This window comes from Syngnathus leptorhynchus, chromosome 11, assembly GCF_054491065.1.
Source record: "Syngnathus leptorhynchus isolate UIUO chromosome 11, UIUO_Slep, whole genome shotgun sequence".
NCBI lineage: Eukaryota > Metazoa > Chordata > Actinopteri > Syngnathiformes > Syngnathidae > Syngnathus > Syngnathus leptorhynchus.
In genome coordinates this window covers 8,405,607-8,431,764 of record NC_141205.1, presented here as the reverse complement: position 1 = coordinate 8,431,764, position 26,158 = coordinate 8,405,607, and the positions used below count along the sequence as shown (strand labels likewise).

Genomic DNA, 26,158 nt, shown 5'->3' with positions numbered 1-26,158 from the left:
AGAAACAGCTTCCGGTTACGGACGCAAACTAGCAGATGTTGAATGGTTCCTCCTAGCGAATTTTGTTATTTTGTTTAATTTAAACATGGTTTTGTCAGAAATTAAACATTATTAGCAAATTATGCACGTACATTAAACAGCACATAAATCAATGTATGGTTTAAGATCATTCACATTTTTGAAGGAATATCATAAAACTGTATGTTTTTTGATTGATAAAACAACCACTTTTGCATAAATAAATAGTAAATGTTAAGAAATGTGATGATATAATAACATATCTTAAAAGTACATCTTACCTCCGAGTCTTAAAAATCAGGATAATGGCAATAGCTTTTAGTAGTATTCTTTGAGGGTTTTCTTCAAATTTATTAAATGTAAGTGACTCCACTGAAGAGATGAAATGAGTAGAATTGACCCTGTGGCTCTTTAAATATGCATTAGACTCCTCCTCTGATTGACTTGAGTCTGCAGACTATGAACTTGAAAGTTTATCGTGTACAACTGCCAGTTTTAATTATAAAATTGTCACTAGATGACTGGATGATCATTAAAGTATTACAAACATAATCACAATTCAGGAATTGTACTTATGCAGAACATAGCCAGGAGATAAAAAGTCACAAATAATTGAGGATAGTTTTGAAAATGCAATTAAATGGGGTTTGATTTCAGCACTGTCCTATTCATCTCTTTATCCTTTAAAGACAACAATATTGAGGGGATTTGCAGAAAGCATTTTCCCAGGCAAACATTAATGACCTTCACAGATCTCTTCCTCCTTAAGCACCACTCAACCCTGCCCTCAAGAAAATTGCTTGACCTTACAATTTCCTTTGGAGGTGGATCAGGTCAAAACACACGATTTTCTTACAGTTCAAGTTGATGTTGTTTCCGTCAGATTATGGTCAAATAGCTCAATTAAGACAAACGGACTAGCTGCATGGGAATTTTCACTCTGGTAAATTACAAAATGTGTTTCGATATGCTCCATTTGAACTGAATGTCCTGAAAACTGCATTAACAAATCTTTGTGTAAGAAGAACGGCCAAAACACAATGAGGCATTTTAATGTGTATTTAAAATGAAGAAAAAAAGTCATAATAAATTAAAAGTGAAATATCATACGCAGAAGCAGCAAAGCACACACTCGGGTCTCAAGGCGGACGTCTCTACTTCTGTTATAACTGTGACATCACGCCAAAATCATTGAAGCATTTCATTTTAATTGGAGGGTTACTGATTGTCAACTCTCTTTTGCTATTACAAGCAATCATCTGATCCTTTCCCCATGCATTGCAAAGTTGAAATGAAAAAGAAAAAAAAATGAACAATGCTTAAGTGTGCAACTACTTTCCTTCTGTAGATAATACCACGTGAGGGGAGGACACTGTAATAATCCCCTTAAAGAGTTCCATACCTGAAAAATAATCTGCAGCAATCAATTCAGGAGTCCAACCTATCCCATGTCTGCAACAACACACTTAGCGTACATGCATACACACACACACACACACACACACACACACACACAAACCATGTAAACCGAGTCCTAACTTGCCACCGTTTCTCCCATAGGTGATCTAGAAAGCGTCGCTAGCAACAGATCACATGCAGAGGCTTGGCCCACATGACATCATCTTGACCACAGACGCACCTTAAATACATCGAGAGATGTGTAGTGTGTTAGCGAGAAATTTCTGGTCTCCTGGTTGCAGGGAGCGGGGTGGGGGGGGGGGGGGGGGGGGGAACCACAGGACGGCGCTGACACAGCGTGTTTGTCTTGGACATCGTCAGACTTCACAAAGGACGACAGGGAAATCTACATGGATGCACGGGAAGTCCAGCTTTATGATTCCCTGCAAGAAACAAAGAGTGTGTGTGTGTAATCTTTACATTGAGCAAACTACTTATGCTAATTTCAACCTTCTCACCTGAGGTGTCAAGTTTTTGTGAATCCTCTTCAGCTTGGCTTTTTTACGGCCATTTTTGGTCACAATAGTCTCTTCATAAAACTCGTGGGCCAGGTCGCCATCTTCGTCCAAGAACAAAGAGCTGCAGCGAGCGAGAGAGAGAGAAGCAAGAGCAAACCTTTCGTGAGGTTCTGAGGATCACTAAATTGAGAAGATTTAAAGGCTTTAGGTGTGTTTATCATTCATGTGGGGTGCAGGTGGACGCAAAGCAGCTTTCCTTGTTCAACCCCTGACAGCCTGATCCTCCTGAGCACAAGATCAGGGTAGCTGGGGGTCCGAAGCTTTTCTTACTATTATTAAAAATATATCGCCATGTAAAGTGGGAGAGGGACCCACAAACTCCGAGAAGGCTTGAAGACGTCATTAACTAGCTAGTTCATTTGCTTTTGAGAAAATGAAGCTTCAGATTTGTGTTATGAACCAGCTATAGTTTTTTACTTCTCTAGATGGCACTGTTGGTTTAAATAAAGGAAACGTATGCTTAGACTTATGCTAAACAAAGACTGCCATCTGGAGGAGTTACAAAAATACTACAACTGATTTGCGAAACAAATTTCAAGCATCGTTTCTCATCGCTATTATTATCCTCATCGATGTGTTCATGTGTGAAATTGTGAATGCAGTCAGACAAGAACATCACGCTCCTCGTAGATGGTCTCATAACTTTGAGCTTTAACATGCTGATTTCTTATTGTAACTTTCGCTTTCCGTGGTCTGTGTTCAGCCAACGTAAATAGGCTACAATAATTTCTGTGCAGCATCTTGAGTTAGCTTTAAGAATAATCCCAATCAGGTTCACTGGTGCATTTGTTAGAACGTCCTATGTTGAATGCATGTGATGGAAAAACAATGCTGCCCAGGAGTGCCTTACCTTCGCCTAGTAAACACAAATGGAGTTGCGCTTGGGAAACTTCGAGTTCTTGCCAGTGACTGTTCATTTGCATCTTTGGCTTGGTCATCGCCACTGCCTGAGCCAGAGAAAGGCCAAAATCCTTTGGCTTTGGAGCCGCTGCCACCCATCTTCAGCTGCAGCACATAATTTACTTGGGTGTCGCTCTTATCAGTTGAATATGACACCTCTGGATGTGATACCTGGGAAACTAACAGATTCAAGAGAGGTTTTCATCATTGACTTGACAACTCAGCTGCATACATCTGATCCTGAAATTGTCATTTAACCATGCAAAGGTGGGACATTATAGAGAACAAGGGAAAGCTAACCATAATCATATGTTAAAATACAAAATCCTGATTGATGTCGAGTACTGTTTGCTTGGAGTCTTTCATTGGAAATTCTCAAATATTGTCTATGGCAGGGCCCTTAGCTACTAAGGCACTATCATAATTAAAAACGGGCATCCATTGGACGCAAAAAAATTAAAATAAAGTCCTTTTGCATTTATATGTAATTTTTTTTTTTTTTTTTAAAGACCCTAAAATAAATGAACCACGTGGGTGTGACCCGAAAAGCACAAAAACATTAGCCATAAGATAAACAGGCTAGCTCGGAATGACTAGAAATACTACACGTTACCAAATCTATTGATAACATAATTATACCACACGTTCGTACTTATTGACACGACCACACAACTAGTTATACCGTATGACATTTAACTCAGGTCAGACTGGCACATTAGGCAGAATGACGCTGTCAAAAGCTACGTTTTAGAAGAGATGACAGCAGTGGAATTCAGCTTTCTCGACAACATACCGAGCGTGGCTCTTGATCGTTTTCGAAAAAAATGATGTTTTTCCTAACGAACTCGATCTATCAGCGCACTTAATTTGGGTGTACTGTACTAGACCTAGCAAGAGTGGTTACTAGCGTGAAAAGCCGTCGGACGTTCTTATTCGCTATGAGTCTGAACTGGTGAAGGCGCATCAGGGAAACGTAGCGCCCTCTGTAGGACTAAGGTCGAACTGCTCAATCTACCATTAACAGTGCTGGCCAGCCACTTGAACGTATTGATTATGATGAAAACATTTATGTTTTATATATGTGGCAAAAGAACATCTTATCTTAACACATCTATTACCAAAAAAACTCGCTATCAAGACTCAAATGAACGGATTAGTTATCATAATCATTTTATTAGACACACAAGCACACATTTCCACAGGTTCTCTAAAGTGCCAAGTTGCGAGGAGTGTTGTCCAGAATAAAAACACAACTACAATGAGATAAAATATAAATAATCTAAACAAAGCAGCATTATTCTCTGAAAAAAAGTAATGCAATTAATCTATTCACAACGGCGTGTGTAACAAAAAAAAATGGTCTCTGCCCTTTGAGTAAACTTTATGAAAAAAATTCCAAGTCTGATAAATTACCCTTCGTTTCTAAATGCCCGCCATCCTCGACCCAAATGTCAAGCAGGAGCAGTAATCTTCGCCATGGCCTGCTTCATCATGTCCCTGGTACGAGCATATCGTCTCACTATCTGCCGGACATGTTCCTCTTCCTCACGCTGTAGAATACGCAGGAAGTTGCACAACTCAGGAAAAGTAAACGCATCCCACTGTGAAGGAGAACACAAATTAAGGTACATATACTCGATAATAAGGCTGTAGCAAAAAAACAAAAACAAAAAAACGACGTATGGGTTTATCATATAACCTTACATTCACGTCGCCGGTCTCGTTCTCTTTGAGGACCAGACTTAAGACTTTTTCACTTGGTCCTGCACACAAGCGCAGTCGGAGGGGATGCTCATCGTCGCTCAGTTTCCGCATGGACACTATGGAACAAACCACAACAATTGTCAATTTATCGTCGAGCAGCGTTTGTTTCCATTCCAAGATCTTACCTTGGTTTTGCCTATCGGAGCGCTCAAATAGTGCAAACTTAGCCGGGTTGTCCACCACTGTGAATTTATTGAGCAAGGCCTCGATGACTTCTCGTACCCTCGTTTGGGAGCTTATGTGCAGGTGCTTTGCGGCGTCTTTGGGGAGGTAGAACGATGTCCGTCGTCGCGTCAGTCTCCGGCCGTACTGGTGCTCCTCCTGCGTTGGGCTCTCGGGAGGAGGCAAGGTGATGGGACGGATTAGCTGAAAGTGGACTTTAATGAAACCAGTGTAGGAGCCATCTTTGTTCTGAAAGGAGGACAGATGGAGCAGAGGGGTGACACTCAGCAGGTTGCAACAGAGATACAAAGAAATTACAAGAGTCACACAAAAGCGGACATCCTTGGAAATGTATTGGTCAGAAAGTACTAAAACGTTGAACAGTTGGCTAAATTTGTTGTGTCCCACCATTTGTTTTCCATGTAAGAATCGGTGTCATGAGAAAAAGAAGTAAATTGTCTTACCGCCATCATGTAGAGATTGCTGTTAATCTGAGCATTGTACTCCTTGACCTTCTGATGAACTTCACCAACACTTAACTCCCGTTCGCGCCAGTCCGTCTGCTCATCCTAATAAGAAACCAGCAGCTCCATTTTAGTAAAACTAGAAAACATGTTTGGATCTTTTTTTTTTCTTTTTTAGGTTTGGCAGAAGTCTACCAATGAAAAACAAATGGGATTTTTGTTAAAAAAAAACACAAAGCTCACCTTTTTTCTTTTGACCCTGTGACAAAAAGATTCACAGGCAGTAAAATACAACTCTGCTCGAGAGTCACTTAATGCTTGGCTGTTTTCCGAAATCATCTCAATGGCGCAACTTCTCCTATGAAAGCGCCATGACACAAACTAGTCTGAGCTCAGCGTTTTATTTCTCACTTATTTGTACGCCGCATTTACATTTGCTCCGCCCCGACCGTAAAAACCCACCGCCAGTTAAACAGCACGTTATTTCCCATGGTGTGGGAGGAGATTGGGTGACAATGGATGTACCAGTTCGAAACTTGCGCTTTCATTTGTTGTGACCTAAATGTATTTAATCATCAAATATAATGAATGTTTCAACCATTTTGCTTTTAAAAAGAGAATAATATTTGACTGAAATTGTCAATTTAACATTTTTGTGTTTATTGAGTGGATATAGAAAGTCTACACACCCCTAGTTGAAAGTGATTTGTTTTTCAATCTAAAATAAACAGACCAAAATAAATCATTGAACTTTTTCCACTATTAATGTGGCTATTCAACATAATCCTTTTGAGACACAAATTAAAAATAAACAGAAATAGTATTGTGGTTGCATAAGTGTACGCACCCTCTTATAACTAGAATGTGCTTTTGCTCTGAAAAAAAACAATCACAGAAACAAATGTAATACAATTCATCTGATTTGAACAAAATACAATCAAAAGTTATTTTCAGACTTCTCACCACGTTGGTATCCGTCTCGATGGAGTCGACTGAGAAATCCGCCTGGCCTGCTGGCAAACTTCTGTCTGCGCTGCAGTCCAGCTGAATGAGCGGTCGGCATTTGTGGTGACAAGTGTAGCTGCAATCTACAAAGAGAGTGTATGTTTTAACACGATAAAATTATTCTCCCTTATCGACTCGTGATGGTTGTCGATAAAATGCTTTTTTTTTTCTGATAGATCAAGCGAATGGAACACACTTGGCAGGTTTTCCGACAATTTTGTAATTTGAGAACAACGAGCATCCTGCATCTGAGTGATAAAACCGCTTTGGCTGTGGAATCCTTATGCTTCATCTTATTTAGGAACAGAAATGCATTGAATTCATTTTGAAATGCTCCAAATCATCTCACGCATGTTCTCATGATGCATCATCATCGTCATCACCAACACGGCTCCCGTTTGCAGGAACATGATGACTCAACACAGGCTGACAAAGAGGGCTGTCATCCTGCCCAGTTTGATACAGATTTAGTGCTTTCTCCTTTATAGGTCAGCGCCTCCAGTGTACTACTGCTAACTATCGACACACCAACCTCATATGCTGGTGTGATTAGATTTTTTTTTCAGTCAAAAAAAATCCACTATAATCAACCAAAAACTTTTAAAATGGCTTTGACTCCACAAAAAATACATGAACATGTTTTTTTACTTGCATGATATTGCAATAAAAAAAAAATATTTGCAGAATACTCACCAGTGCAGCGTAATGCCTGCTTATAAAGACCCCAGATGAATTCTCCACATAAGTCACACCAGGTGAGGTGAGTGTGACCGTAGGACCGGAAGTCGTGACCCACACCGGCTTCTTTGGACGGGGCCTCGATGCTGACGGCGTCCCCAACCAGTCGGACAATGTGGAAGTGCCCGACCTGACTCGGAGTTACGCGCGGCTCAGCGGCCGCCAGTTCGATGGGATCATTTACACTGAGGTCTTTTAACTCAATCAGCTCACATTTAGACATCCTGCTGGAGACCCAATCACGGACATGTCAAGTAAGCTCTTGATGTGGCCGTATTTGAGGACTCCCCGAATGTAGTTCAGCATGACACATTCATGTGTTTATTTGGGTGGAAAAAGTTCAAGGTTTGGCTTGGCTGCCTTGCCAGCTTCATGTACTGTAGAGGTCACCAGCAGCCCTGAGGAGATGAAACAAAGCAACTGCTTGAAATCACACTTAAATGCAGAAACCTCAATGCAATCTTTCAATTCTACCTCGGTGACAGCATAGTGCAGTTGAAACATTTGTCATTTAGAATGTAAGAACGTATGTAAAAACAAGAGATTAACTTGTGTTATCTGATATCGGGATTCATGCAAAAACATCAAAAAGTGGGACATGATGATGAGGAGGATAATCCAGCACAATCCCAACGTGAGTCTCGATACTATTCGCTGCATGTGATTTCTCATGTTGTATGTTGAGAACAAAACACCAGCAGGAAATCAGGTCAAAAAATAATCATCACTTCACAAACAAACAAAAAAAATAGCCCCTACTGTCTACTACTATTCTACCTCTTAATACTTCATTTCATTTTTAGGAAGCGAAGAAAAAACATGATTATAGATCTTGGCTTTACTCTCCATTTGTTGAAAAGTAATACAATTTTTTTTTTTAATCTGTTCAACAATTCTGGGAAAACTACCAATGTATTGCATTTGAACGACATTCCCGGATTTATTAATGTGCTCTATCTGCTCATTGTGCATGTGAAACTTGTGGCATAGTTTTGCAGTGGAGCTTGCATGGTGAGTTGCATATGAACAACCCGGGATCTATTAGTGCCAAGTGGGTCACTGCGCGGTGCATTTAAACCATTCAACAAGAGAACATTGTGGTCCAAAAGCCCTTTTTGTCTGCGGTGTATGAGTTTAAATCCTAAATACACATTAAGAAACTTTACAATATTCTGTCCATTCGCGTATTGGTTGCAAACGCAGAGTTATTTAACAAACCGGATTAAGATTGAAACAGATAAAGAGAATAAAACACACAGGAACGACATTCTATAACGGGATTACAATAAATCACGTTACCTTGATGATCAATTCATCCCCGGAGAATTGAAACGAGAGGAGACGCAGAAACTGAAGTCAATTTGTCGATGAGTTAACAGCAGACGGTTCCCTTCCGACACTCACTCACCTCATTTTGCGCATGCACAATACGAGAGTGTGGGATTACTCTGTAATCCCGCATGGCTGTCCAGCATCCAATATAGAGAAGAATTCCCTCTGTCGGAAATCCCAGTAGACAACACAGCCTCTTGTCTGCTACTACTTGTATCATCTGCAGCAATCAGCAAATATTATGTCGCTAATTAATAAATGCATAAAATTCAAATTCTGGTGGAAAAGATCCTAAATCTGTTGAATATTTCATTCTGCCCCATTTGGACATCACACAGAAAGAAAAATCCCCTCAAGGCTCCAATATGGAGATCAGATAACAATCTGTTTTGCCTATTTTGCAAACTGTTAACTACACGTCACAAGTTTATTTGACAGTAATTGGAGCACAATAAACAAAACCCAGAGGACAACTGACCAGTGATAGTCCATTGAGTTGTGGAATGGGTGCTATTAGTCTGAGAAATTGTGTATTCAGTCCAATGCAACAGACACCAGGGCTGAATTTGATTGATATTCTTCTGAATGAAGCACATCCACCATGTGGTAATTTAATAAATTAATCTATTAGTCCAATGAAATACGCACCTCGAAAACAGAATGTTGTTAAACTGCCACTGCCATGACCTTACTGGGAGAAGTAAAAATTGGGAGATTATAAATTGAGGTGTACTGTCTCTACTGGTCAATTTACCTGGTTGAATAAATTGATAAATAGACAAACAGCGAGACAGATAGAAAGCACTGACCGGAAGTAATAATACAAAAAGACACTTTATTATGAAACGCTAACCGGAAGTAATTCCATTAGGTTTAAGACCGGTCGGCATGGCGCTGCCAACACAACAAATTAAATTATGTCCATTTACAGTACCTATTACGCTGCTGTAATATTTCCGTTTTTTTTCTTCGTGTAGATTTGATTGAAAACTCTTTCTTGATCCTGTTAATGGTGGCATTTGTCTTTCGGAGGTATCTTTGATTCCTGTATCATTTTCTGTAGGAACTCTGAGTGACACGGAGACGTGTGAGAATTACCAAAAGCCGTCAAATTTGTATTTTGTTGTCACCTTTTTTATTTTGTCAAACATGACCCAAACCAAAGAAGCAGAATCGGAACCTCGATTGTTTGCTTTCGCCCGAGTAGCTTCCGCAGTGCTGACACACTTTGTTGTGATCATCCTCACGGGCTTTATCGCTGTCCTTGCACGACCTGGTACAAGTAAGTGAGTCATTTAACATTCACACAAACGTTCCTCTTTATATGCATTATACTTAACCTGGTTGGTGTAACTTTCTACAGGTTGGTTTTCCTGGCATCCTTTCCTCATGACACTAGCAGTAAGTTGGATTGCTTCAAAATAAAGGTTCAAACACGTTTGCATTGCTGTGATTGGTCAACGATGACGATGATAATTACTCAATTTTGACAAATCGGTGATGTAGGAATTACCATACATGATGATCATTGCACTGCGTTGCCATCATCTTACTGGCAACTATATTTGAATTCACCATGAAAAGGGCAAAATATTAGAAACACATGCTTCAAAGCAAAATAACATTCATAAAATACATAACAGTACATTTGACTCATCATTAGATGGAACAAGTGTACCTGACAAATGCAGAGCTGAGTATTATTTTCCTTTCCACCAGTTCTCCTTCTTCATGACAGAAGCCGTCCTCCTCTTCTCACCCCATGGCTCCCTCATGAAGAAGTTTTCTCACAAGGTGAAAGGTCGTGTGCACTGGATGCTTCAGTGTGCCTGTGTGACGTGCGCAGCTCTCGGCCTGGCGACTATTTTTTACAACAAACACCTCCACGGCAAGCCTCACTTCACCAGCTGGCACGGTCTCCTTGGCGTCATCACGGTGTGCGCGGCGGCGGTCCAGTCCCTGGCAGCCCTGCCCCTCATCTACCACTCTCTGGTCAAAGGCTGGTCACTGGCTAAGATCAAGAGGTACCACGCGACATCAGGGCTGGTTACCTACCTGCTTGGCAGCGCCAGCCTGCTTCTCGGCCTGTCTTCTGGGTGGTTCACCAAATCGGTCGGTGATGCTGCTTGGTACCTGGCGGCGCTCTGTCCCGTTCTTTGTGCCCTCGTCATCATGAATCAAGTCACCAGTGCTTACGTGGCAAAGAAACGTTTCCAGTCCTAATTGAGGGGGGTAGGAGAGTTCAAATACAAAGCTTTGTTAATGTGCTTTGTTGATTTTTCAGATTTTTCTGTACTTGACTTGGTATTTATTTTTCTGATGACTTTTTACATTTACTCTCTACATTTGAACAAAATTTCTTTCAAATTTATTTTATTTTTTAAAAATAATGTTTCACGGTGTACTTGACTTCTTAAAGAATTGTGTTTTTTGTATATTTTTATGTACTTTCAAGTACAGCAAGAGTACTTCAACCACGTGGGACGAATGAAGGCTGCAGTATAAATACATTAAAAAAATGTGTGTAATGACACTTAATGCAGGCGTTTTGTTTTGCACACCACTATCTTAAATTTCTGTCAATTGTTTTGGAATACATTTGTATTCCACAAGGACCTCATTTGAAGTTTTGAGTGGTTCTTTATTATGGTATTGCGGACCAAGAATTGACCTTTTTTTTTTTTTTTGTCAAATGTTTACACAATAGGGTGATGTTTAAAGTGTGGGCAAAAAATTCCGTTTTTCAAATGCCATTCTGTCATTTTATTAAAAAGAAAACACTGTTTATTCACACAATAGAGTGTTTTAATTTTAAAATAACAATGATAACAGCCATTTTCTGCTTTTGTCTGTGTGGCATGGATCAGCCACCTAAAAGAACATAAGGTGATAAAAAAAATAAATACATTCCAGACACTACAAACACTGAAATGAGGGAAGCTACTATTAGGAGTACATGATGAAATTATAAAAAGTAAAAAAAAAAAAAATAAATTATAATTTTTTTTTTTTAAATATCCAATCCATGAACATGATATTACTACTAAACATGAAACAATAGATTTAAACATAAACCAATGATAGCCAACTTCAAGAGTACAAATATAGACATCGGATCTGCATCTTTTCCATTATCGACCTTTCAGAGCCACTTTACAATATTCCAAGACAGGCTGAGAAAAAAAAAAATCTAACAGTCTACTGTAAAACTATCTTTACAGTTTATTTTATAGTCTCATGCTCTCCCATCCTTTCTAAAGGCTAATAAAACCACCATGTCAGCCTGTTTTGCAAACAGATTCCTAAATCTAAAACACCAGTGCGGTGTCGTCACAACATAAAGAAGACACAAGGCTCGAGAGCAGAAGAGACCTAACACACCACTAACAGGAACTACTTACACAGGAAGCTGGCCAAGCCCGCAGCGCCACCTGACCAGTCACTGGTGGGCGTGAGTGTGAATGTTCTAATGCAAACCTTGACATGGACACGCACACTCATACCATGATGGAAAATGTTTGCTTTCCGCAAGGCTTCGTAAATATCAAATGAGTGGCTGAGTGTTGCTATTGGTTCTTGTTGTAGGAAACCAGAGCGTGTTCACATTTTGTTATCACAATTGTACAAAAAAGAAAAAAAGTACCGAGTTAAAAATCAGAGCACTCAAGACCTCTTTGTGTTATTTAAGGCTAAACATGACAGAACACAAGAGTGTGTTACTGAGGGCAAGTTAAGATACATTCATTTGAGTGTGGACGAGAAAAAAAGTGAGCCCCTCCCAAAATCATAATCCAAATCAACGCATCGGTTATCTTCGTATATGCTGTCATTACACACCTCCCTACACACTGAACACAATTTAACTTGAGATATAAACAGTGACAAGAACTGTTATCTACAGATATCTACATGACGAGTCATGGAACCACAATTTTTTTTTTCAATCGGGAATGCTACACATTTCTGCAGACTGAAATCTTTCCGTTTTTGGATGGATTTTTTTTTTCCCTCCTCAATATCTGGGCTGTCAAAACAGTATATGGCCTTTAGTGAGTTTTTGCATGGTGTGAAATAAAATCTGAAGGAAATCCGGCGAGTGTCGCTTCAGATTTCACAGCAAATCCAAAACCAAAGGCGGTTTGACGTGCAAGAAATCAGTCACAAATTTTTTTGTTGAATAAAAATCCCTTTTCGTATTGGCGTGTGAGGGATACATTTTCGCAGGACTATAATTGGTCAAATCACATCCCATTTTCTCGTCCTCATTAAACTTTGTGTCCGTCGGCTCCTGTGTGAATCTTCAGGGTCCCGTCACCTCTATGACATCATCATCTGAACTATCGCCTCCGTTCTCCGTACTCTGATACCTGTCCGGTTGGGTTAGAGCCGCTCCCAATAGGCTGGATGTTGGATTGCTGTAATGTGAGAGGAAGCCGGACGTATTCAAAGCCGAGTTTGCTGCGGGGAAGCCCGCCGACCCGGAGAGAAGAGGGCCGGGAAACATCCGGGGCTCGGAGAGCAACGACTGGCTGTAGTTCATAGGGAAGCCCGATGAAAGCAGGCCCGCCACATTGGGGCTCATCAAATATGGTGGCAGAGAACCCGACGGCAGTGAGGAAGTAGTCGCCGACGACGACGATGGGAGTGGAATGGTATTGGAGGACGGGGAGAGGGCCGTGGGTAGAGCCGATGACGAGAGGGGAGGAAGTTGTCCGTTGCCCGGTGCGGAAGGGAACATGTTCTGTAGGTCGGCCAGTGTTTGTCCCGGCGTCTGAAGGAATGAGGACCCACTGCTTCCACCCATCAGAAGAGGGTGAGTCATATGCCCCAGGCTCCCCAACAGTGAGGAAGAGTTCAGACCCACTGGTGGAAAACTGAGCCCACTAGAATTCAAGGACAATCCTGGAAAATGGGATGAGGCCGGAGTCCGTTTGGCCGTGGCACCTTGACTTTCAGTGTGCTTGCGTTTCACCCCTTGCGTCTCTAAACTGGAACTCAGGAGGTCGTCGTCCAGCGGAGGCCGGAGCTCTGGAATCAGACTGCCTCCGTCTCCCGTCGCAGCGATGGACACATCGGAGAGTTGGTTCCCTGCGCCGCCGGCGCTGGTGGATGCCGTGTAGTGGCTGAGCTCACGAAGAAGATCGGCGTTCAAGGGGGACGAGGACTGCTGCTCCACGTCGACGTCGGGTGAGTGCTGCAGTTGCTCCCCTGGGGATGCGCAGCCATTACTGAGCGGATGGATCACAGATCTGCCATCTGCGGAATGCAAACCAGATCATTTTCCCAATGCTACATTTGGCAAAATAACAATCCCATCAGTAAACAGGAGGAGAATGTTGGGGTCTGATCAAGTATATTCTTCAGCCACTGGTGCAAAAACACAACTCCACTCGCCTCCCTCTACTCAGAATACCAACAGGCGAAACCTGTTGTTTAATTACGACAATAAATCACGATGCATGCCTACCTCTTGAAACAGTGGCGCTCCCGGCGGAAGGTCGACTGATTTTTCCTGATCTGACTGCAAAAATTCTTCCATCATTCGTCCTTATGTAAGTACCTGTAGCCAAAAAAAAAACTATTCGATGATGGATGCAGTACACGCATAACAAAAACAGAATAAAAATGATAATTACATCCACCTTTCGATCCTCTGATCACATGAATGCTCTCGCCAGCGCGAATTCGAGCTTGGACATCTGTTGTGCTGTTAGTTCCCGGGATGAGAATGTCTGCAGATTTTTTACACAGAACATGAAACTACATTTTGGAACTCAAGGCAAAATGATTACCAACACTACATATTGAATGTTAACCAATCGCACGCTACGATGTATTTGACACAGTACCAGTTGTGGTGACAATGCGCTGAACGTAAACTCCGGCCTTCTGCAGGAAATTGACAGGTAAACTGCCAGGAGAGCTAGCTTCCGCCATGCCCATGACAACCTGGCGAGGCATCATGGGGATCGGGGTTGACTGGATGGGCCTCACGCTCGCTACTGGCTTGTCGTCAGGCCGGGCTATAGCACGCCTGCGAGTAGGAACGTTGAAAAGGTATGCAGCCACGTTTGCGAGCGGCTCCATCAAATACGATAAAAGGCTGACTTGGAACTCACCAGCCGCGTTGACTGAAGGCAGGTAAGTTAGCGAGCGCGTGGTTGCTGCTTGGATAATAAGGCGCGTAGGAAGGACGAGAGTAGGGCACCGAGGCTCGCTTTTCATCCTCGTAGCTTTTTTTGGCCGCTCTCTTCTCCGCTTTGGTCAGTTTGGATTCCTTCCGGTCCACTAACAGAGATTCGTGTTGGAAAGGTTGCTGTAGCGACAAAAAAAAAAAAAAAAAAGAGACTCTTCTAAACGTATCCGACACATCGACAGCTCAATCACAACAGGACGGTCATCATACTTTAGTGATGAAGTGCGGGTAAAGCTGACAGGCTGCATAAATGACCGGTTCTTGTTCCAAATCTCTCAGATTGATCTTGTTAGCTTCAGGTTCCTCTTCAACAAAATGCAACAATGACTCCACTTCCTTTCGAGTAAAGTTCAACGTCGGGTTCAGGTCATCCACTACGCGGTCTGTAATGCACGAAGAAGTCTGCGTTTTAAACTCTTAACTCGGCCAGTGCGGGGAAAACAATTTCGATTGCTTACCGGACATGCCCTGTTTGGAGACCTGTCTATCATAGATCTTCTTCTCCAAGGTAAAATCGCAAACCAGGCGGTAAATGTAGCAAGGTTTCTTCTGGCCGTAGCGATAGACCCGACACACCGCTTGGGCGTCATGACACGGGTTCCAGGAGGCGTCGAACACAACGACGCGGTTGGCTCCAATCAAATTCACACCCAGGCAACCCGCTCTGGCAGAAGGGAGAAAATTTGGAGAGAAAAATTTATAGAAGGGAGGTGACAAAAATGATGCAGGAACAAGTGTGACACACACACACACACCTGGTAGACAGCAGGAAGAGGAACGATTTGGTGTTCTCTGGGTCATTAAACAGATTGATTAGCCGCTCTCGTTCAGAGGAAGAAGTGCTCCCATCCAGTCCTACGCAAAGACATTATTTTGTTACATTCAAACAGCAGTTAATCCATTTTTTTTTTTAATGAGCAGTGCTCTCCCTAGTGCCGTACACCGCTTCATTCATTGTTCTAACAGTGACTTTGAAGAACGCAAAACTTACGATAATAATTGACATTGCGAACCCAGTTGGGATTCTGAAACTCGGCGGCGTCTTGTGATGGAATGGGTCTCTTTGATAAGAAGTCCTCAATGACTGTCAGGGTGGATAAGCTTTGACTGGCAAGGCAGGAGGAGGAGATATTAGACCGAGTGAGTTGTGGCCATTATTTGAAGAACACATTTTTTTTTTTCCAAATCTTACCTGAAGACCAAAATCTTGTCTCCTCTTCTGACGCTTTCATCGATCAAATGAAAGAGCAGCACCATTTTGGCAGAATTTTCCAGAAGTCCTATCTGGTAGTTTGACATGATTTCCTTTGCCTGTGACAGAAAGAAGACAGTCTGTAAATGACAACTGGGTGATTTTTCAAAGCGGTCGTGGCGAAAGCGAATGATTACGAAGGTCACATGGTACCCATTCATAAGTGATGACTTGATTGCTTCGATCCTGCGAGGGATTGAGCAGCGGCGGAACGTTATTGGCTTTGCTGTTGCCGGATTCCGACACTTTGCCTTTGGGACCGCCGGCAATGTCGTCGAGGTCCAGGTCTTGCTCGTTTGCCTGATTCTCTTTCTGTACAGTTTCATAAAGCACGTCTGGGTGATTCCAGATCTAGTGTGAAGAGAAAAAAAATATATATATTGATCAAAGTCACATGATGCAAAAAAAACCCCGTCTGATTTGTTAGTCTTACCTTGCAGCATACGCTAAAAGCCTTAAGTGGGTTTAGCCCAAGCCAACCATTATTTCCAGCCTCTCTGAAGCGAGTCATAAACTCGGTGTAAAGCGCTTTCTGTATGGGAGATAGCCGCACCAAGATCACGTGTTCCATTTTAATAGGAAGCTGGTCCTGCAGAACATCGTGGCCTCGTCTGTGAAGGCGGAAATGAGAAAAATGACAATGAACGTGCGCGGTAGCCATTTCTTCTTCCAAAAATAGACTGCCGAGGGGAACCTGCTCACCTCTGGACAAAACCCTCCAGCAGGCTGTGCAGCACATGGCTACGGTACCGCATCAAGCGAACGTCTTGAGGCGTACTGTCCATACATTGCCCGTTGAGAATGGGCCGCTCAAACATGTTGCTGAACTCCTGGCGTGTGCCTAAGAAGTCCGGCCTGACAAAATCAACCATGCACCAGTATTCAATGAGATTATTCTGCAACGGATAACCCGTCAGAACCACTCGGCGCCTCGAACGGATATTCTTCAGAGCCTGTGACGTGCTGGCGTGGTAGTTCTTAATGCGATGGCCCTCGTCACAGATCACCACATCCGGACCGGGTCGTAGAATGGACTTTTCGATACCTAAAACCAAATCGAATGTATTGATTTGCACTTGTATATGAAACATACATTGATGGCGTTCTACCCACCTTTCATGAGTTCTTGTTGTCTATCTTCCTCATCTAGATCAATGATGACAGGCCCGACAGGCTTCTTTGATTTCCTTTTCTTGCCCGTGACAAAACTCTTCTTCATTGTGAGAAGGCGGTACATCTCGTAGCCCATTAGCAACACGCCTCCGTTTTGACTCCAGTCCTCCACCACCTTGGCCCGGACCATCGTAGTTCTGTAGGACACACATGGACCATGACAAACAGACTAAACTTCGGGACGTGTCGCGGTGTGCTTCATACTTGTGCTCGTCGTTCAGAATTTGAACTTTGAATGTACGTCCGAGAAACAAAGTGGGGTCGGTGTCGGGGGGAAGCGCTTCCTGCGGTGGGAGCCACAGGTTGAACTCTGCCAGCCAGTTCTGAAGTGTGTTCACCTAGAATATAAATAGACAGAAAATAATATTATGAAGATAAAAGAGCTAGAGTTACGCAATCCCCGCTCGGAATACTCACAGGAACAATTGCCAAAACGGTGTGAGCCTCGGTATTCCGCAGCAGGATGTCAATGAAGGAAATGACCTGCAATGTCTTGCCCAGCCCCATGCTGTGAGCGAGGATGCAACCAAAACCACTGCTGCTCTTGTAACGCTCCAGCGACTCAATCAAGTTATCATACAGAAACCTGATACCACCAATCTGGGGGAAAGATGAGTGGGGGAAAATGTCACAGTGACACACTGGAGAACATTTTTGACATTACCTGGTGAGGTTTGACAGCCTTGGCCAGCTGCGGTGCCAGATAAATGTCCTTTTCCTCCGCGGGGTGGTTGATATTAACCATCACGCGGCCCTGGGCATCGGGTAAGTTCAGAGTGTCATTGATGTGCGCTCCGCTGCTCTCCTCGGTGCCGCCGGGGCTCTCGTCGTCCTCGTCGCCCGACTCGCTGCTTATCTGCAAGGTGTCTTCGTCCCCGGAGCTCAGTTCAATTATATCTGCGCCGTCCATAAACAGAGCCACGAGTCAGTGTCATTAAAATAGAATTATTTCATTCATTGTTTTTCTAAGCACTAGTCAATTGGTCTATCTGAGGTGCGGTATTTATTTAGTAAAGTAACACACACATACTACATATACGGCGCCAAGAACTACGATTTGATTTACCATCTCTAATAGCGAGATCAGGGAGTTTTGGTTCCATGCTTTCATCTTCATCACCGCTGCTGTCCAGGCAGATCACATCCTGCTTGCCGAGAAGGGCGGGGACCAAGTGAGACACCTCGCCGAAAAAGGATGTGGGGCCCACTGTTGGAACGATGGCATTACAAAACAATAATAGTCTTAATTAGTTGAATTTAAGGACTCTGAAAAAAGATAAACAGTGATCTGAAAGAATGGTGAACCTAGTTGGGACTCTAATAAAGTTGGAGCAGGTGTAGGGAAGTCTTTCCTCTGTTGCTCCAGACGCTTCCGCCTCTCCATCTCTTCCTGTTGAGCAGCCTTGGTTCCAGCCTCAAGCTGGTCCTCCTTCAGCAGCTTTCTGTTGGAGTCAAACCATAACGTCAGCGATAGTTTGGTATCTCCAAAAAGGTTAAGAATTGCATGTACAGTCTTTATGCTTCAACCTCTCTAACTGTTAACTTATCATCATTCTATTTATAAAGGCACGCACCTGATATTTTTCCTCATGTGTGTAGGCTTTATAGGCTTGGACCGTTTTGAAGGCTTGGAAGATTTGGTTACTTTAGAAGCTTTTTGTTTCTTTGATTTGCTGGAAGGGGTCTTGCTTTGACTCGATTCGCCAGGGCTGCCTGGAAGTTGAGAGCGAGAGTTTGGTCTGGAGGGCGCCCTGGAGGACGGCTGGGAGCCGGGCCGTGACTCCGAGGAAGGATCTCCAGAGGTAGCTGAGGTAGCACTAGCAGGTTTATCTTTGAAGAGAACAGTATATCAGGATTATACCGATTGAATCTGATTTAAGCGGCATCTGTTTTTGTGTGACGTGAATTGAGGACAAAAACGACTCATTCAAACTACCCATGAGATCTCGAGGAAAAGAAACACTCACCCAAACTGAGATCCTCATCATCGTCACAGTTTTCATCCTCCCCATCCTCGTCTTCTTCCTCGTCCTCCTCGTCTCCCTCCTCCGTATCGCCATTGTCGTCCTCTTCATCATTTTCCTGGTAATCCTCTTCACTGTTAAGGCTACCCTCCAGGTCACTTTCTGAAATGGCCTCTTCAGACATGGCGTCTTAGTATTACCTGCACACCTTCATCAGGGGTCCTAAAACAAACAAATAAAAATGTTTCAAGAAAAGTTGATGCACCATACAACTGTGAAGAATCCAAGTCTGAATTGTTTTGTCTTCAGATTTCAAAATAGAATATTTTACTGGACGTGTGAATTGGCATGATGATTTGACATTTAGTCGAAACTATATTTACATTACACGCTTAAACCACACTTTAATACCAGAATGTTTAAAATGGTCGTGAAATTAGCAAGAATAGAAGTGGATGAACTAATCACCGAGGACAAATGACTCATTTTGTCCTGATTCCATTTGAATAAACGCACAATTAGATCGCTGGAAGATACAGCTACAGCAAACTATACTTCAAAAGACAGTTGAAGAACAACCTACACTTGCTGCACTTAAATAATTCAACTCCAGTACAATTGTTTCCTGCTTCAAGCAGCAGACAAATACGCTAACCCGTTATGAAACGACACGTACATCCAAACCCCCTCCTCCAACTATTCGTGTTTATTGTAGCAGTACAACAATCCACCCTTATTTTGCAGAAACTCACATTTGCTCAACCAACGAGGCTCATTTGCTTTTGTGACAATGACAATGTGCTTGTGCTGTGTGTTACGCTAAGACAGATAACGTTAGTCGACAGCAATCCTTGCTAATATTCTCGGCTAGGCAGACGCGCTAACTATATCAATAATGACATATTGTATCAACTTACCGTGAGTGGAAATGCCAATGTTAATACGCACAGCGACCGATCAATTCACTTGCAGGCTAATTGTGAAAATAATACGATTGGTTTTTTCCTCATTTCCAATTTTCTCCCCCCCAGTGTTACAGTGTAATCCTTCCTCCGAATGTTCCATGTAACAAAGTAATGTTCCGCCGACAAATAAAAGTAGTAATTTGTGCACGCTATATTTCTTGAAGGAATCGTCTAATTTATTTCTTACTGCACATTTATAATTTTACTTTGGTCTTTTATTTACATAAAAAAATATTGGATTAGAATTGGTTTAGCGTAACAATCCGTCGCTTGTTGATGACGCAATTTGTAGGCGGCGGATTCCTGTCTATTGTGTTTATCTTCAGCTTGTAGTTGTATGGCGAATAGATCGGCGCGATCAAGATCGCTCCCTCTTCGCCAATGAACATGAACAATAAAACCGCTTAAATGGTAGTGTGCATCAAGTGCAAACGTAAACATGAACAAAGGCTGGCTGGAGCTCGAGAGCGACCCAGGTGAGTTATTTCAACAGATTCACAGCAATGTTACGATAGCGGCCGTTTAATATTTATTCAAGATGCTCATCTCTGATTGTATGATGCTACGGACACGACAATGCATCAGGCATATGCAGCTTGTTGTGTGCACTTGGTCTGGTTTCTTTTGCATGCCTTTAGGGAGCAATCGTCCGCTTGCTTATGCTCCATCATCTTCTCTGTAATACGCAATATACAAGATGTGGTATTTTTGTCTTTCTGTCATGAGTTATCAAACTCTGGGTTGATTGCATATTTTTTTGCTCCCATTATTAGGATTGTTCACTTTGCTAGTCGAAGATTTTGGTGAGTAGTTAGTTCAACCGTTATGGTATCTTGAATTATATTCAAAACACAGTACTGCAAAAAGCCATCTAATTCTTTCCTCAAATATTGTGTTAATGAGGTGTTTCGCGTTTCTTGCAGGTATTAAAGGTGTACAGGTTGAGGAAATATATGATCTTCAAAGCAAGTGTCAAAGGTATGTGTTCTGTAAGCAATGCGGGTTAATGAATTTGTTGAATGAAAAAAAAAATTGCTCTACCTGAGACCGTCATGCAATGCTCAAATTCTATGCGGTGCATCACGAAAATGTCACAAATGATCTAGTCCTGGAAACCTCTCAGACACATGTAATATATCTCCTGTATACCCATATCTAAAGGTTTATCTAAATGCTTCATTTTCTTTTTCAGCCCAGTCTATGGCTTCATCTTTCTGTTTAAGTGGATTGAGGAGCGCCGATCCCGGAGGAAAGTTAATACTTTGGTGGATGAAACCTCTGTCATTGATGAGGAGATAGTTAATGATATGTTCTTTGCACATCAGGTACCTCAAACACAACATTTTGGCTCTCATTAGCAAAATAAAGTGAATTCTCACTTCCTGTATTTTTTTTTTTCCCCCCTCACTTTAGCTGATACCAAATTCATGCGCCACTCATGCCTTGCTGAGTGTGCTTCTGAATTGCAGCGGTGTCGAGCTTGGCACCACCCTAAGTCGCATGAAAGCTTTCACAAAAGGTTTCAGCCCAGAGGTATGTCAGATTTATCTTCTAAATTAATCTTTTTTTTGTTTTGAGAGGCTGTAAAACGAGTTCATTTGGGGGAGTAAAAATAATCTGATTTTATTTTAATGACAATTTCAATATCAATCATTAAATTATGGCAACGGTGTGTCATTTTATGTGAGTATGGGATTGATAGAGTTAATTCATTCACTGGCGGATATAGACGTCAAAGATCCATTTTAATTGGGCTGGCAGGAAACGAGTTCATGTGCGTGACAGCTCGAAAATGTTCCACAGAGAATCTGTGACGTAATAAGTGTGTAGGACAGCATGTGATTCCTCTTGCTAACATTACGTAGCAGTCTAAAATAGCATCTAATTTGCAGAGTAAAGGTTATGCCATCGGAAATGCCCCAGAGCTGGCCAGAGCACATAACAGCCATGCCAGGTAGGATATACTATTCCACTTTGCAAATGATTTGGTCCAATGTAATGTTTTTTGTTTTTTTGAGAACGGTCTCTCTCTCTGTTTCTATGGAGACCGGAGCCTCGGCACCTGCCAGAGAAACAGAATGGGATTAGCGCAGTGCGAACTATGGAGGCCTTCCACTTTGTGAGCTATGTCCCCATCAAAGATCGCCTCTTTGAGCTTGACGGGCTCAAGGCCTACCCTATTGACCACGGTGAGATTGCTTGTACCTATTTGAATGTTGCCACTCGTAAGGTCGTAAAGAATGTATATTGCTGTTTGTTGAACTCTTTAAGGCCCATGGGGAGAGGAGGAGGAATGGACGGATAAAGCTCGGCGGGTTATCATGGAGAGGATCGGACTTGCTACTGCTGGGTGAGTGTTGAAAGCAGTCGATGCTAATAAGCGTCTCCTCAAGCTTCACTGCCAGCGCTTCTGCTCCTCTCGTTCTCAGCGAGCCATATCACGATATCCGCTTCAACTTGATGGCAGTGGTGCCGGATCGTAGGATGAAGTACGAGTCCAAACTAGAGGTGTTAAAGAAGAATCGACAGACTATTCTGGAAGGTCTACAGAAGGTTAGGAAATGGATTTTTTTCTTGCACTCTTTCTCCTTTTGGACCTTATCAGAAGCATTTTTTATTTATGAAAATAATACATTTTGTTTTATCTGCAGATGATCCGACTTACCCAACCTGAACTTGTCCACGACAAGAAGCAGCAGGACTCTTCCGCACTTGACAGCAGCACCAATTCAATGAAGAAAGAAGCAGAAGTGGAGTTAGTAACATCGCAAGGGGCTGATCAAGCTTCTCCTGGTGCCTATTCCCCTATTCTTCGAAATAGTTTTTTTTAGACACCAAAAGGAGGAATTTTAAATACAATACTATCTCCTTTATAGATTCCGTAGATGAATCAGGAGGGAAATCAAAAGCTGCCCCCATTTCTTCAGGAAACACTAAGGCCACAGGAAAAGCACCCGGAGGAGGCTCACAGCAAGTCACCAATCCAATCGTTCAACGCTTGCCCGCCTTCCTCGATAATCACAATTATGCCAAGTCACCGATGCAGGTGGGGGGGGGGGGGGTTGTCCAATGCTCCTAAATGTTTAATGCATACTCACCTTTTGCCAATATGGAACAACAGGTCTGTATGATTAGGAAGCAACAAATGGCAAGCAGTGACACATGGGAAAAATAATGGACTGATATGAATCTGAATGCGACATCAAGGATTTGTAAAATGATAATGATGTTGGTAAAATACTGCCACCTATAGGACAATGTCAGCCAATGTTAGGAACGTCCTTTTTTTAAAAAAAACAAAAAACATCTGTTATGCATTGAAAGCACTTCAGCTGTACTTCAGCTGCGACAAGCAACAAAATGAGGTTGCTTTGATTGGCAGGAAGAGGAGGACCTCGCTGCCGGCGTCGGACGTTCTCGAGTGCTGGGACCCGTACGACCAGCATACTCTGAGGATGAAGATGACTATGAGGATGAGGAGGAAGTCCCAGAACCTGCTGGAGCATCAACAAGGTTAGTTTCCTCCTGTTTGATCCTTCCTATTCTTGGACTCCATTTCACTTTTTTTTTTTAAAACGTTCCCCTTTCAAGGTTCAGACGAAAAGCAAGTCTGCGATCACGAACAGCAAGGGTCGTAACCGGAATGGAGAGCCAGATCGCTCTCGGTGTGTTGGCTGAGAAACTGAAGAAGGAGGCCCAAAAAAAAGAATCCCTCAACACTCCGCTCTCTGTGCGCACCGAAGGCCGCACCGGCGGTATTTGCATCACGTCGGCTTCGCAGCCCTCACCCACACCCAGCAACGAGAGCACCGACACGGCCTCGGAGATTGGCAGCGCTTTCAACTCGCCTCTTCGCTCACCCGCACGCTCGCAAGCCGCCACACGTCCGTCTAGTCCCGTAGCATCCCATCTGTCACGCGTGCTGTTCGGAGAAGACGAGTTGCTCCGACTAGACTCCCGACATAATCGTGCCGTAAGAGAACTGGGTCCGTCTGTCAGTGTGGCCTTGCTACATCTACTGGAGGATGGAGTCATCTATTCTCTTCCACCATCTGGTTAGTATTCATGTGCTTTAGATTCCATGTCAGCTTTCCTTTTATACTATACAGTATGAACACGCATAGAAAAAATACACACGGCCATTTATTCTCGTCTCGCTTCTCCTCAATTGTTCAACATTACATGGCCCATATTTGAACTGTTTATGTATTCAATTTTTTTCTATAGATGTGGCTTTAGATGCAGTTAAGCCACCTTGCAGTCCTGAGAAGATAAAGGACAAAGATCAAGTTGAGAAGGAAATGACAGATGACAAGGGACCATCTGTGGAGGTGAAAAAAGAGGAAGAGGAAGAAAACAAAGATGGCGAAGATGTGAAACCTAGCAAGGAAAAGCTCGACGCTCCCGAGCCTGTCGCTGACAGCAAGCCCCCGGGGTATAAGTACTCACCCAAAGTAAGTCCAAAAATGAGCATTTCTGCTGTGCGTTTAGAGCGCAGTAACATAACAAAGACACCATTCTGTCAATTGCAGGAGTTGCTTGCACTTCTCAAGTGCGTGGAGGCGGACATTGCCAATTATGAAGTCTCTCTAAAGGAGGAAGTCGAAAAAAGAAAGAAATACAAAGTGGGTTTAATATACTCACAACCACTCGAGTGTAATTAGGCTGGCAGTCCGTATTGGCTTTTCATTCAAATGTTTGTCTTCCTCTATGCAGATTGATGATCAGAGGAGGACGCATAATTATGATGAATTCATTTGCACCTTTATATCAATGCTGGCCCAAGAAGGTAAATATCGTCCTCTCGTTTGTCCGATGCCATCCATGTGAATGTTACTGCACTAACTTGACTCACATATCCCAAAAATACCCGCACTAATGATCATTTGAAAATAATTTGCATACTAAAAAAAAAATATCAACACGAGTCCTATCGTGGGCTTCTGCTGTATAATTTCGCTTTAAATTGGTTGATCTCTGCAGGGATGCTCGCCAGCCTGGTGGAGCAGAACATTTCGGTGCGTCGTCGACAGGGAGTGAGCATCGGCCGCCTGCATAAACAGAGGAAGCCCGATCGCAGGAAACGCTCCCGACCTTATAAGGCCAAGCGGCAGTAATGTCAAGCTGGAAGAATCAATCACAATTATCATGGTAAAACAGAAATCGGCAAGCTCGTGAACTTCATCATGTTGTCAAGTTCATTGTGGCGTTTTAGTCCCGGTTTCATAATCTTCATGAAACTGAGCAAATGATTTGCTCAGTTTTTTTTAAACAATCTGTGTATAAATGCGAGACATTTTTAGTGATAATGTAAACTGACATTTACCATTTGTACATATGAAAGCAAAGAAAATGAATTTAGTGATCTTGAAGGCTCTTTTTGGTCCAAGTTTTTGGACCCAACTTCTACAGACTCATGGTCATAGTCTGTTTTTTTTTTTTTTTTTTCAAATGTAAAATATTCAATGTCTATACATCGTGAAATTACTTCTGCTAGACAAAAAAAATGCAATCCTTTATGGACATTTTTAATTAATAAGGTATTTTGGGAAAACATTTTCAACTTGCAATATTCTTATTTTTCTGTAAAAAGTCAATAATATCCTGTCATTTTTTAACCTAAAAGATATCTCAGAATGAAGTAAGAATGTGCATATTTGTATGTGTGTGTCTTGTGCATATTTATATGTAACTCTGAGCAGCAGGAACTACCTGAGCTCAAGCGTTATTACCATTGTGGGTGCCATTTCATACTGAAATAAAGTCAATTCAAACCGTCTGTTCTTTTCAGATTTTTTTTTTTTCTCAGTTTTCTAAAGAGTCTGTTCTATTTATTTGTTAAAATGCATGCATATCAAATGCTTTAAAGCACAGGTGTGAAACTCAAGGTCTGGCTAACTTGAGAAATTCATCTACTTGATGTTTCTTGTATCAAAATGGTACATTTTCTTTCCTTACAATAATGTTGGCATTATCCTTATTTCACAACAAACTCCTTAAAAAAAACTTTCTTGACTTATAATTAGAAAACTAATTATACATCAAGTCGTTTATAATTTATAGCAGATGATTTAAAAGTCATATAACAACCCTGTGAGGGAAACAATAACTATAATGCAGTCTATGAAATAGTTCTCCATCTTCGATTTAAAGAATGAAAAAGCAGATCATGCGTAAAGAGGCAGTCTGACTCGAGGAGGTCTCGGTGGATTCCGATCATGTGCCACGAAGAGCTCAAGAGTTATTTGC

At 42.3% G+C, this 26,158-nt stretch overlaps 5 protein-coding genes across 8 annotated transcripts; 2 read left to right on the top strand and 3 right to left on the bottom strand.

Moving 5' to 3' along the window:
* Positions 1-1,054: 1,054 nt before the first annotated feature.
* On the bottom strand, positions 1,055-3,833 carry tusc2b (tumor suppressor 2, mitochondrial calcium regulator b). Of its 2 annotated transcripts, XR_015067578.1 has the most exons (5): positions 3,688-3,833; positions 2,845-3,073; positions 1,935-2,055; positions 1,658-1,859; positions 1,055-1,470 (listed from the first exon to the last, which is right to left on the bottom strand). XR_015067578.1 is itself a non-coding variant. In XM_085924113.1 (4 exons), the coding sequence occupies exons 2-4, from the start codon at positions 2,991-2,993 to the stop codon at positions 1,794-1,796; spliced, it is 336 nt and encodes a 111-aa protein (XP_085780239.1). In that variant the 5' UTR covers positions 2,994-3,073; positions 3,688-3,833; the 3' UTR covers positions 1,055-1,793. The 2 variants fall into 2 exon arrangements, 1 of the variants encoding a protein (XP_085780239.1); XM_085924113.1 differs by having other exon boundaries at positions 1,055-1,859.
* Positions 3,834-4,096: 263 nt separating this feature from the next.
* Positions 4,097-8,496, bottom strand: rassf1 (Ras association domain family member 1). Its single transcript, XM_085924157.1, has 7 exons — positions 8,327-8,496; positions 6,983-7,425; positions 6,248-6,372; positions 5,285-5,389; positions 4,784-5,069; positions 4,599-4,714; positions 4,097-4,495 (listed from the first exon to the last, which is right to left on the bottom strand). The coding sequence occupies exons 2-7, from the start codon at positions 7,248-7,250 to the stop codon at positions 4,346-4,348; spliced, it is 1,050 nt and encodes a 349-aa protein (XP_085780283.1). The 5' UTR covers positions 7,251-7,425; positions 8,327-8,496; the 3' UTR covers positions 4,097-4,345.
* Positions 8,497-9,226: 730 nt separating this feature from the next.
* Positions 9,227-11,145, top strand: cyb561d2 (cytochrome b561 family, member D2). Its single transcript, XM_085924158.1, has 3 exons — positions 9,227-9,641; positions 9,723-9,760; positions 10,079-11,145. The coding sequence occupies exons 1-3, from the start codon at positions 9,509-9,511 to the stop codon at positions 10,580-10,582; spliced, it is 675 nt and encodes a 224-aa protein (XP_085780284.1). The 5' UTR covers positions 9,227-9,508; the 3' UTR covers positions 10,583-11,145.
* Positions 11,146-11,318: 173 nt separating this feature from the next.
* On the bottom strand, positions 11,319-20,041 carry rad54l2 (RAD54 like 2). 3 transcript variants are annotated; one of them, XM_085924154.1, is made up of 22 exons: positions 19,862-20,041; positions 18,948-19,166; positions 18,555-18,810; positions 18,286-18,422; positions 18,047-18,187; positions 17,645-17,877; positions 17,398-17,580; positions 17,185-17,318; positions 16,921-17,117; positions 16,510-16,852; positions 16,241-16,418; positions 15,961-16,158; positions 15,748-15,866; positions 15,547-15,662; positions 15,311-15,410; positions 15,014-15,219; positions 14,766-14,938; positions 14,479-14,675; positions 14,209-14,393; positions 13,996-14,091; positions 13,827-13,937; positions 11,319-13,615 (listed from the first exon to the last, which is right to left on the bottom strand). In XM_085924154.1, the coding sequence occupies exons 2-22, from the start codon at positions 19,126-19,128 to the stop codon at positions 12,660-12,662; spliced, it is 4,440 nt and encodes a 1,479-aa protein (XP_085780280.1). In that variant the 5' UTR covers positions 19,129-19,166; positions 19,862-20,041; the 3' UTR covers positions 11,319-12,659. The 3 variants fall into 3 exon arrangements, with proteins under 3 accessions (XP_085780280.1, XP_085780281.1, XP_085780282.1); XM_085924155.1 differs by having other exon boundaries at positions 13,827-13,919; XM_085924156.1 differs by having other exon boundaries at positions 13,827-13,919; positions 14,002-14,091; positions 19,862-20,040.
* A 173-nt stretch (positions 20,042-20,214) lies between these two features.
* On the top strand, positions 20,215-25,688 carry bap1 (BRCA1 associated deubiquitinase 1). The gene is made up of 17 exons (XM_085925137.1): positions 20,215-20,385; positions 20,683-20,712; positions 20,833-20,887; positions 21,102-21,234; positions 21,323-21,442; positions 21,802-21,863; positions 21,956-22,098; positions 22,181-22,259; positions 22,339-22,462; positions 22,561-22,702; positions 22,786-22,955; positions 23,292-23,422; positions 23,501-23,964; positions 24,137-24,363; positions 24,442-24,534; positions 24,626-24,698; positions 24,893-25,688. The coding sequence occupies exons 1-17, from the start codon at positions 20,349-20,351 to the stop codon at positions 25,024-25,026; spliced, it is 2,217 nt and encodes a 738-aa protein (XP_085781263.1). The 5' UTR covers positions 20,215-20,348; the 3' UTR covers positions 25,027-25,688.
* Positions 25,689-26,158: the final 470 nt, after the last annotated feature.

Bases quoted from the DNA above. Each gene is read 5' to 3' on its own strand.
- rassf1 (XM_085924157.1), bottom strand. From the start codon at position 7,250: ATGTCTAAATGTGAGCTGATTGAGTTAAAAGACCTCAGTGTAAATGAT. The intron at 5,390-6,247 runs GTGAGAAGTCTG...GTTTCTTATTAG, and splicing joins TCGAGACGGATACCAACGTG to GATGAGCAGACGGACTGGCG. The intron at 4,496-4,598 runs GTAAGGTTATAT...TCTCCTTCACAG, and splicing joins ACGAGACCGGCGACGTGAAT to TGGGATGCGTTTACTTTTCC.
- bap1 (XM_085925137.1), top strand. From the start codon at position 20,349: ATGAACAAAGGCTGGCTGGAGCTCGAGAGCGACCCAG. The intron at 21,235-21,322 runs GTACCTCAAACA...CCCTCACTTTAG, and splicing joins ATATGTTCTTTGCACATCAG to CTGATACCAAATTCATGCGC. The intron at 22,099-22,180 runs GTGAGATTGCTT...GAACTCTTTAAG, and splicing joins GGCCTACCCTATTGACCACG to GCCCATGGGGAGAGGAGGAG.
- rad54l2 (XM_085924154.1), bottom strand. From the start codon at position 19,128: ATGTCTGAAGAGGCCATTTCAGAAAGTGACCTGGAGGGTAGCCTTAAC. The intron at 18,188-18,285 runs GTTCACCATTCT...TCGTTCCAACAG, and splicing joins TTTATTAGAGTCCCAACTAG to TGGGCCCCACATCCTTTTTC. The intron at 14,676-14,765 runs GTATGATGACCG...TTGTCGCTACAG, and splicing joins ACCCGCACTTCATCACTAAA to CAACCTTTCCAACACGAATC.
- tusc2b (XM_085924113.1), bottom strand. From the start codon at position 2,993: ATGGGTGGCAGCGGCTCCAAAGCCAAAGGATTTTGGCCTTTCTCTGGC. The intron at 2,056-2,844 runs GTAAGGCACTCC...CGCTCGCTGCAG, and splicing joins TTTGTGTTTACTAGGCGAAG to CTCTTTGTTCTTGGACGAAG. The intron at 1,860-1,934 runs GTGAGAAGGTTG...TGTTTCTTGCAG, and splicing joins ACAAAAACTTGACACCTCAG to GGAATCATAAAGCTGGACTT.
- cyb561d2 (XM_085924158.1), top strand. From the start codon at position 9,509: ATGACCCAAACCAAAGAAGCAGAATCGGAACCTCGATTGTTTGCTTTC. The intron at 9,642-9,722 runs GTAAGTGAGTCA...AACTTTCTACAG, and splicing joins CCTTGCACGACCTGGTACAA to GTTGGTTTTCCTGGCATCCT. The intron at 9,761-10,078 runs GTAAGTTGGATT...CCTTTCCACCAG, and splicing joins CTTTCCTCATGACACTAGCA to TTCTCCTTCTTCATGACAGA.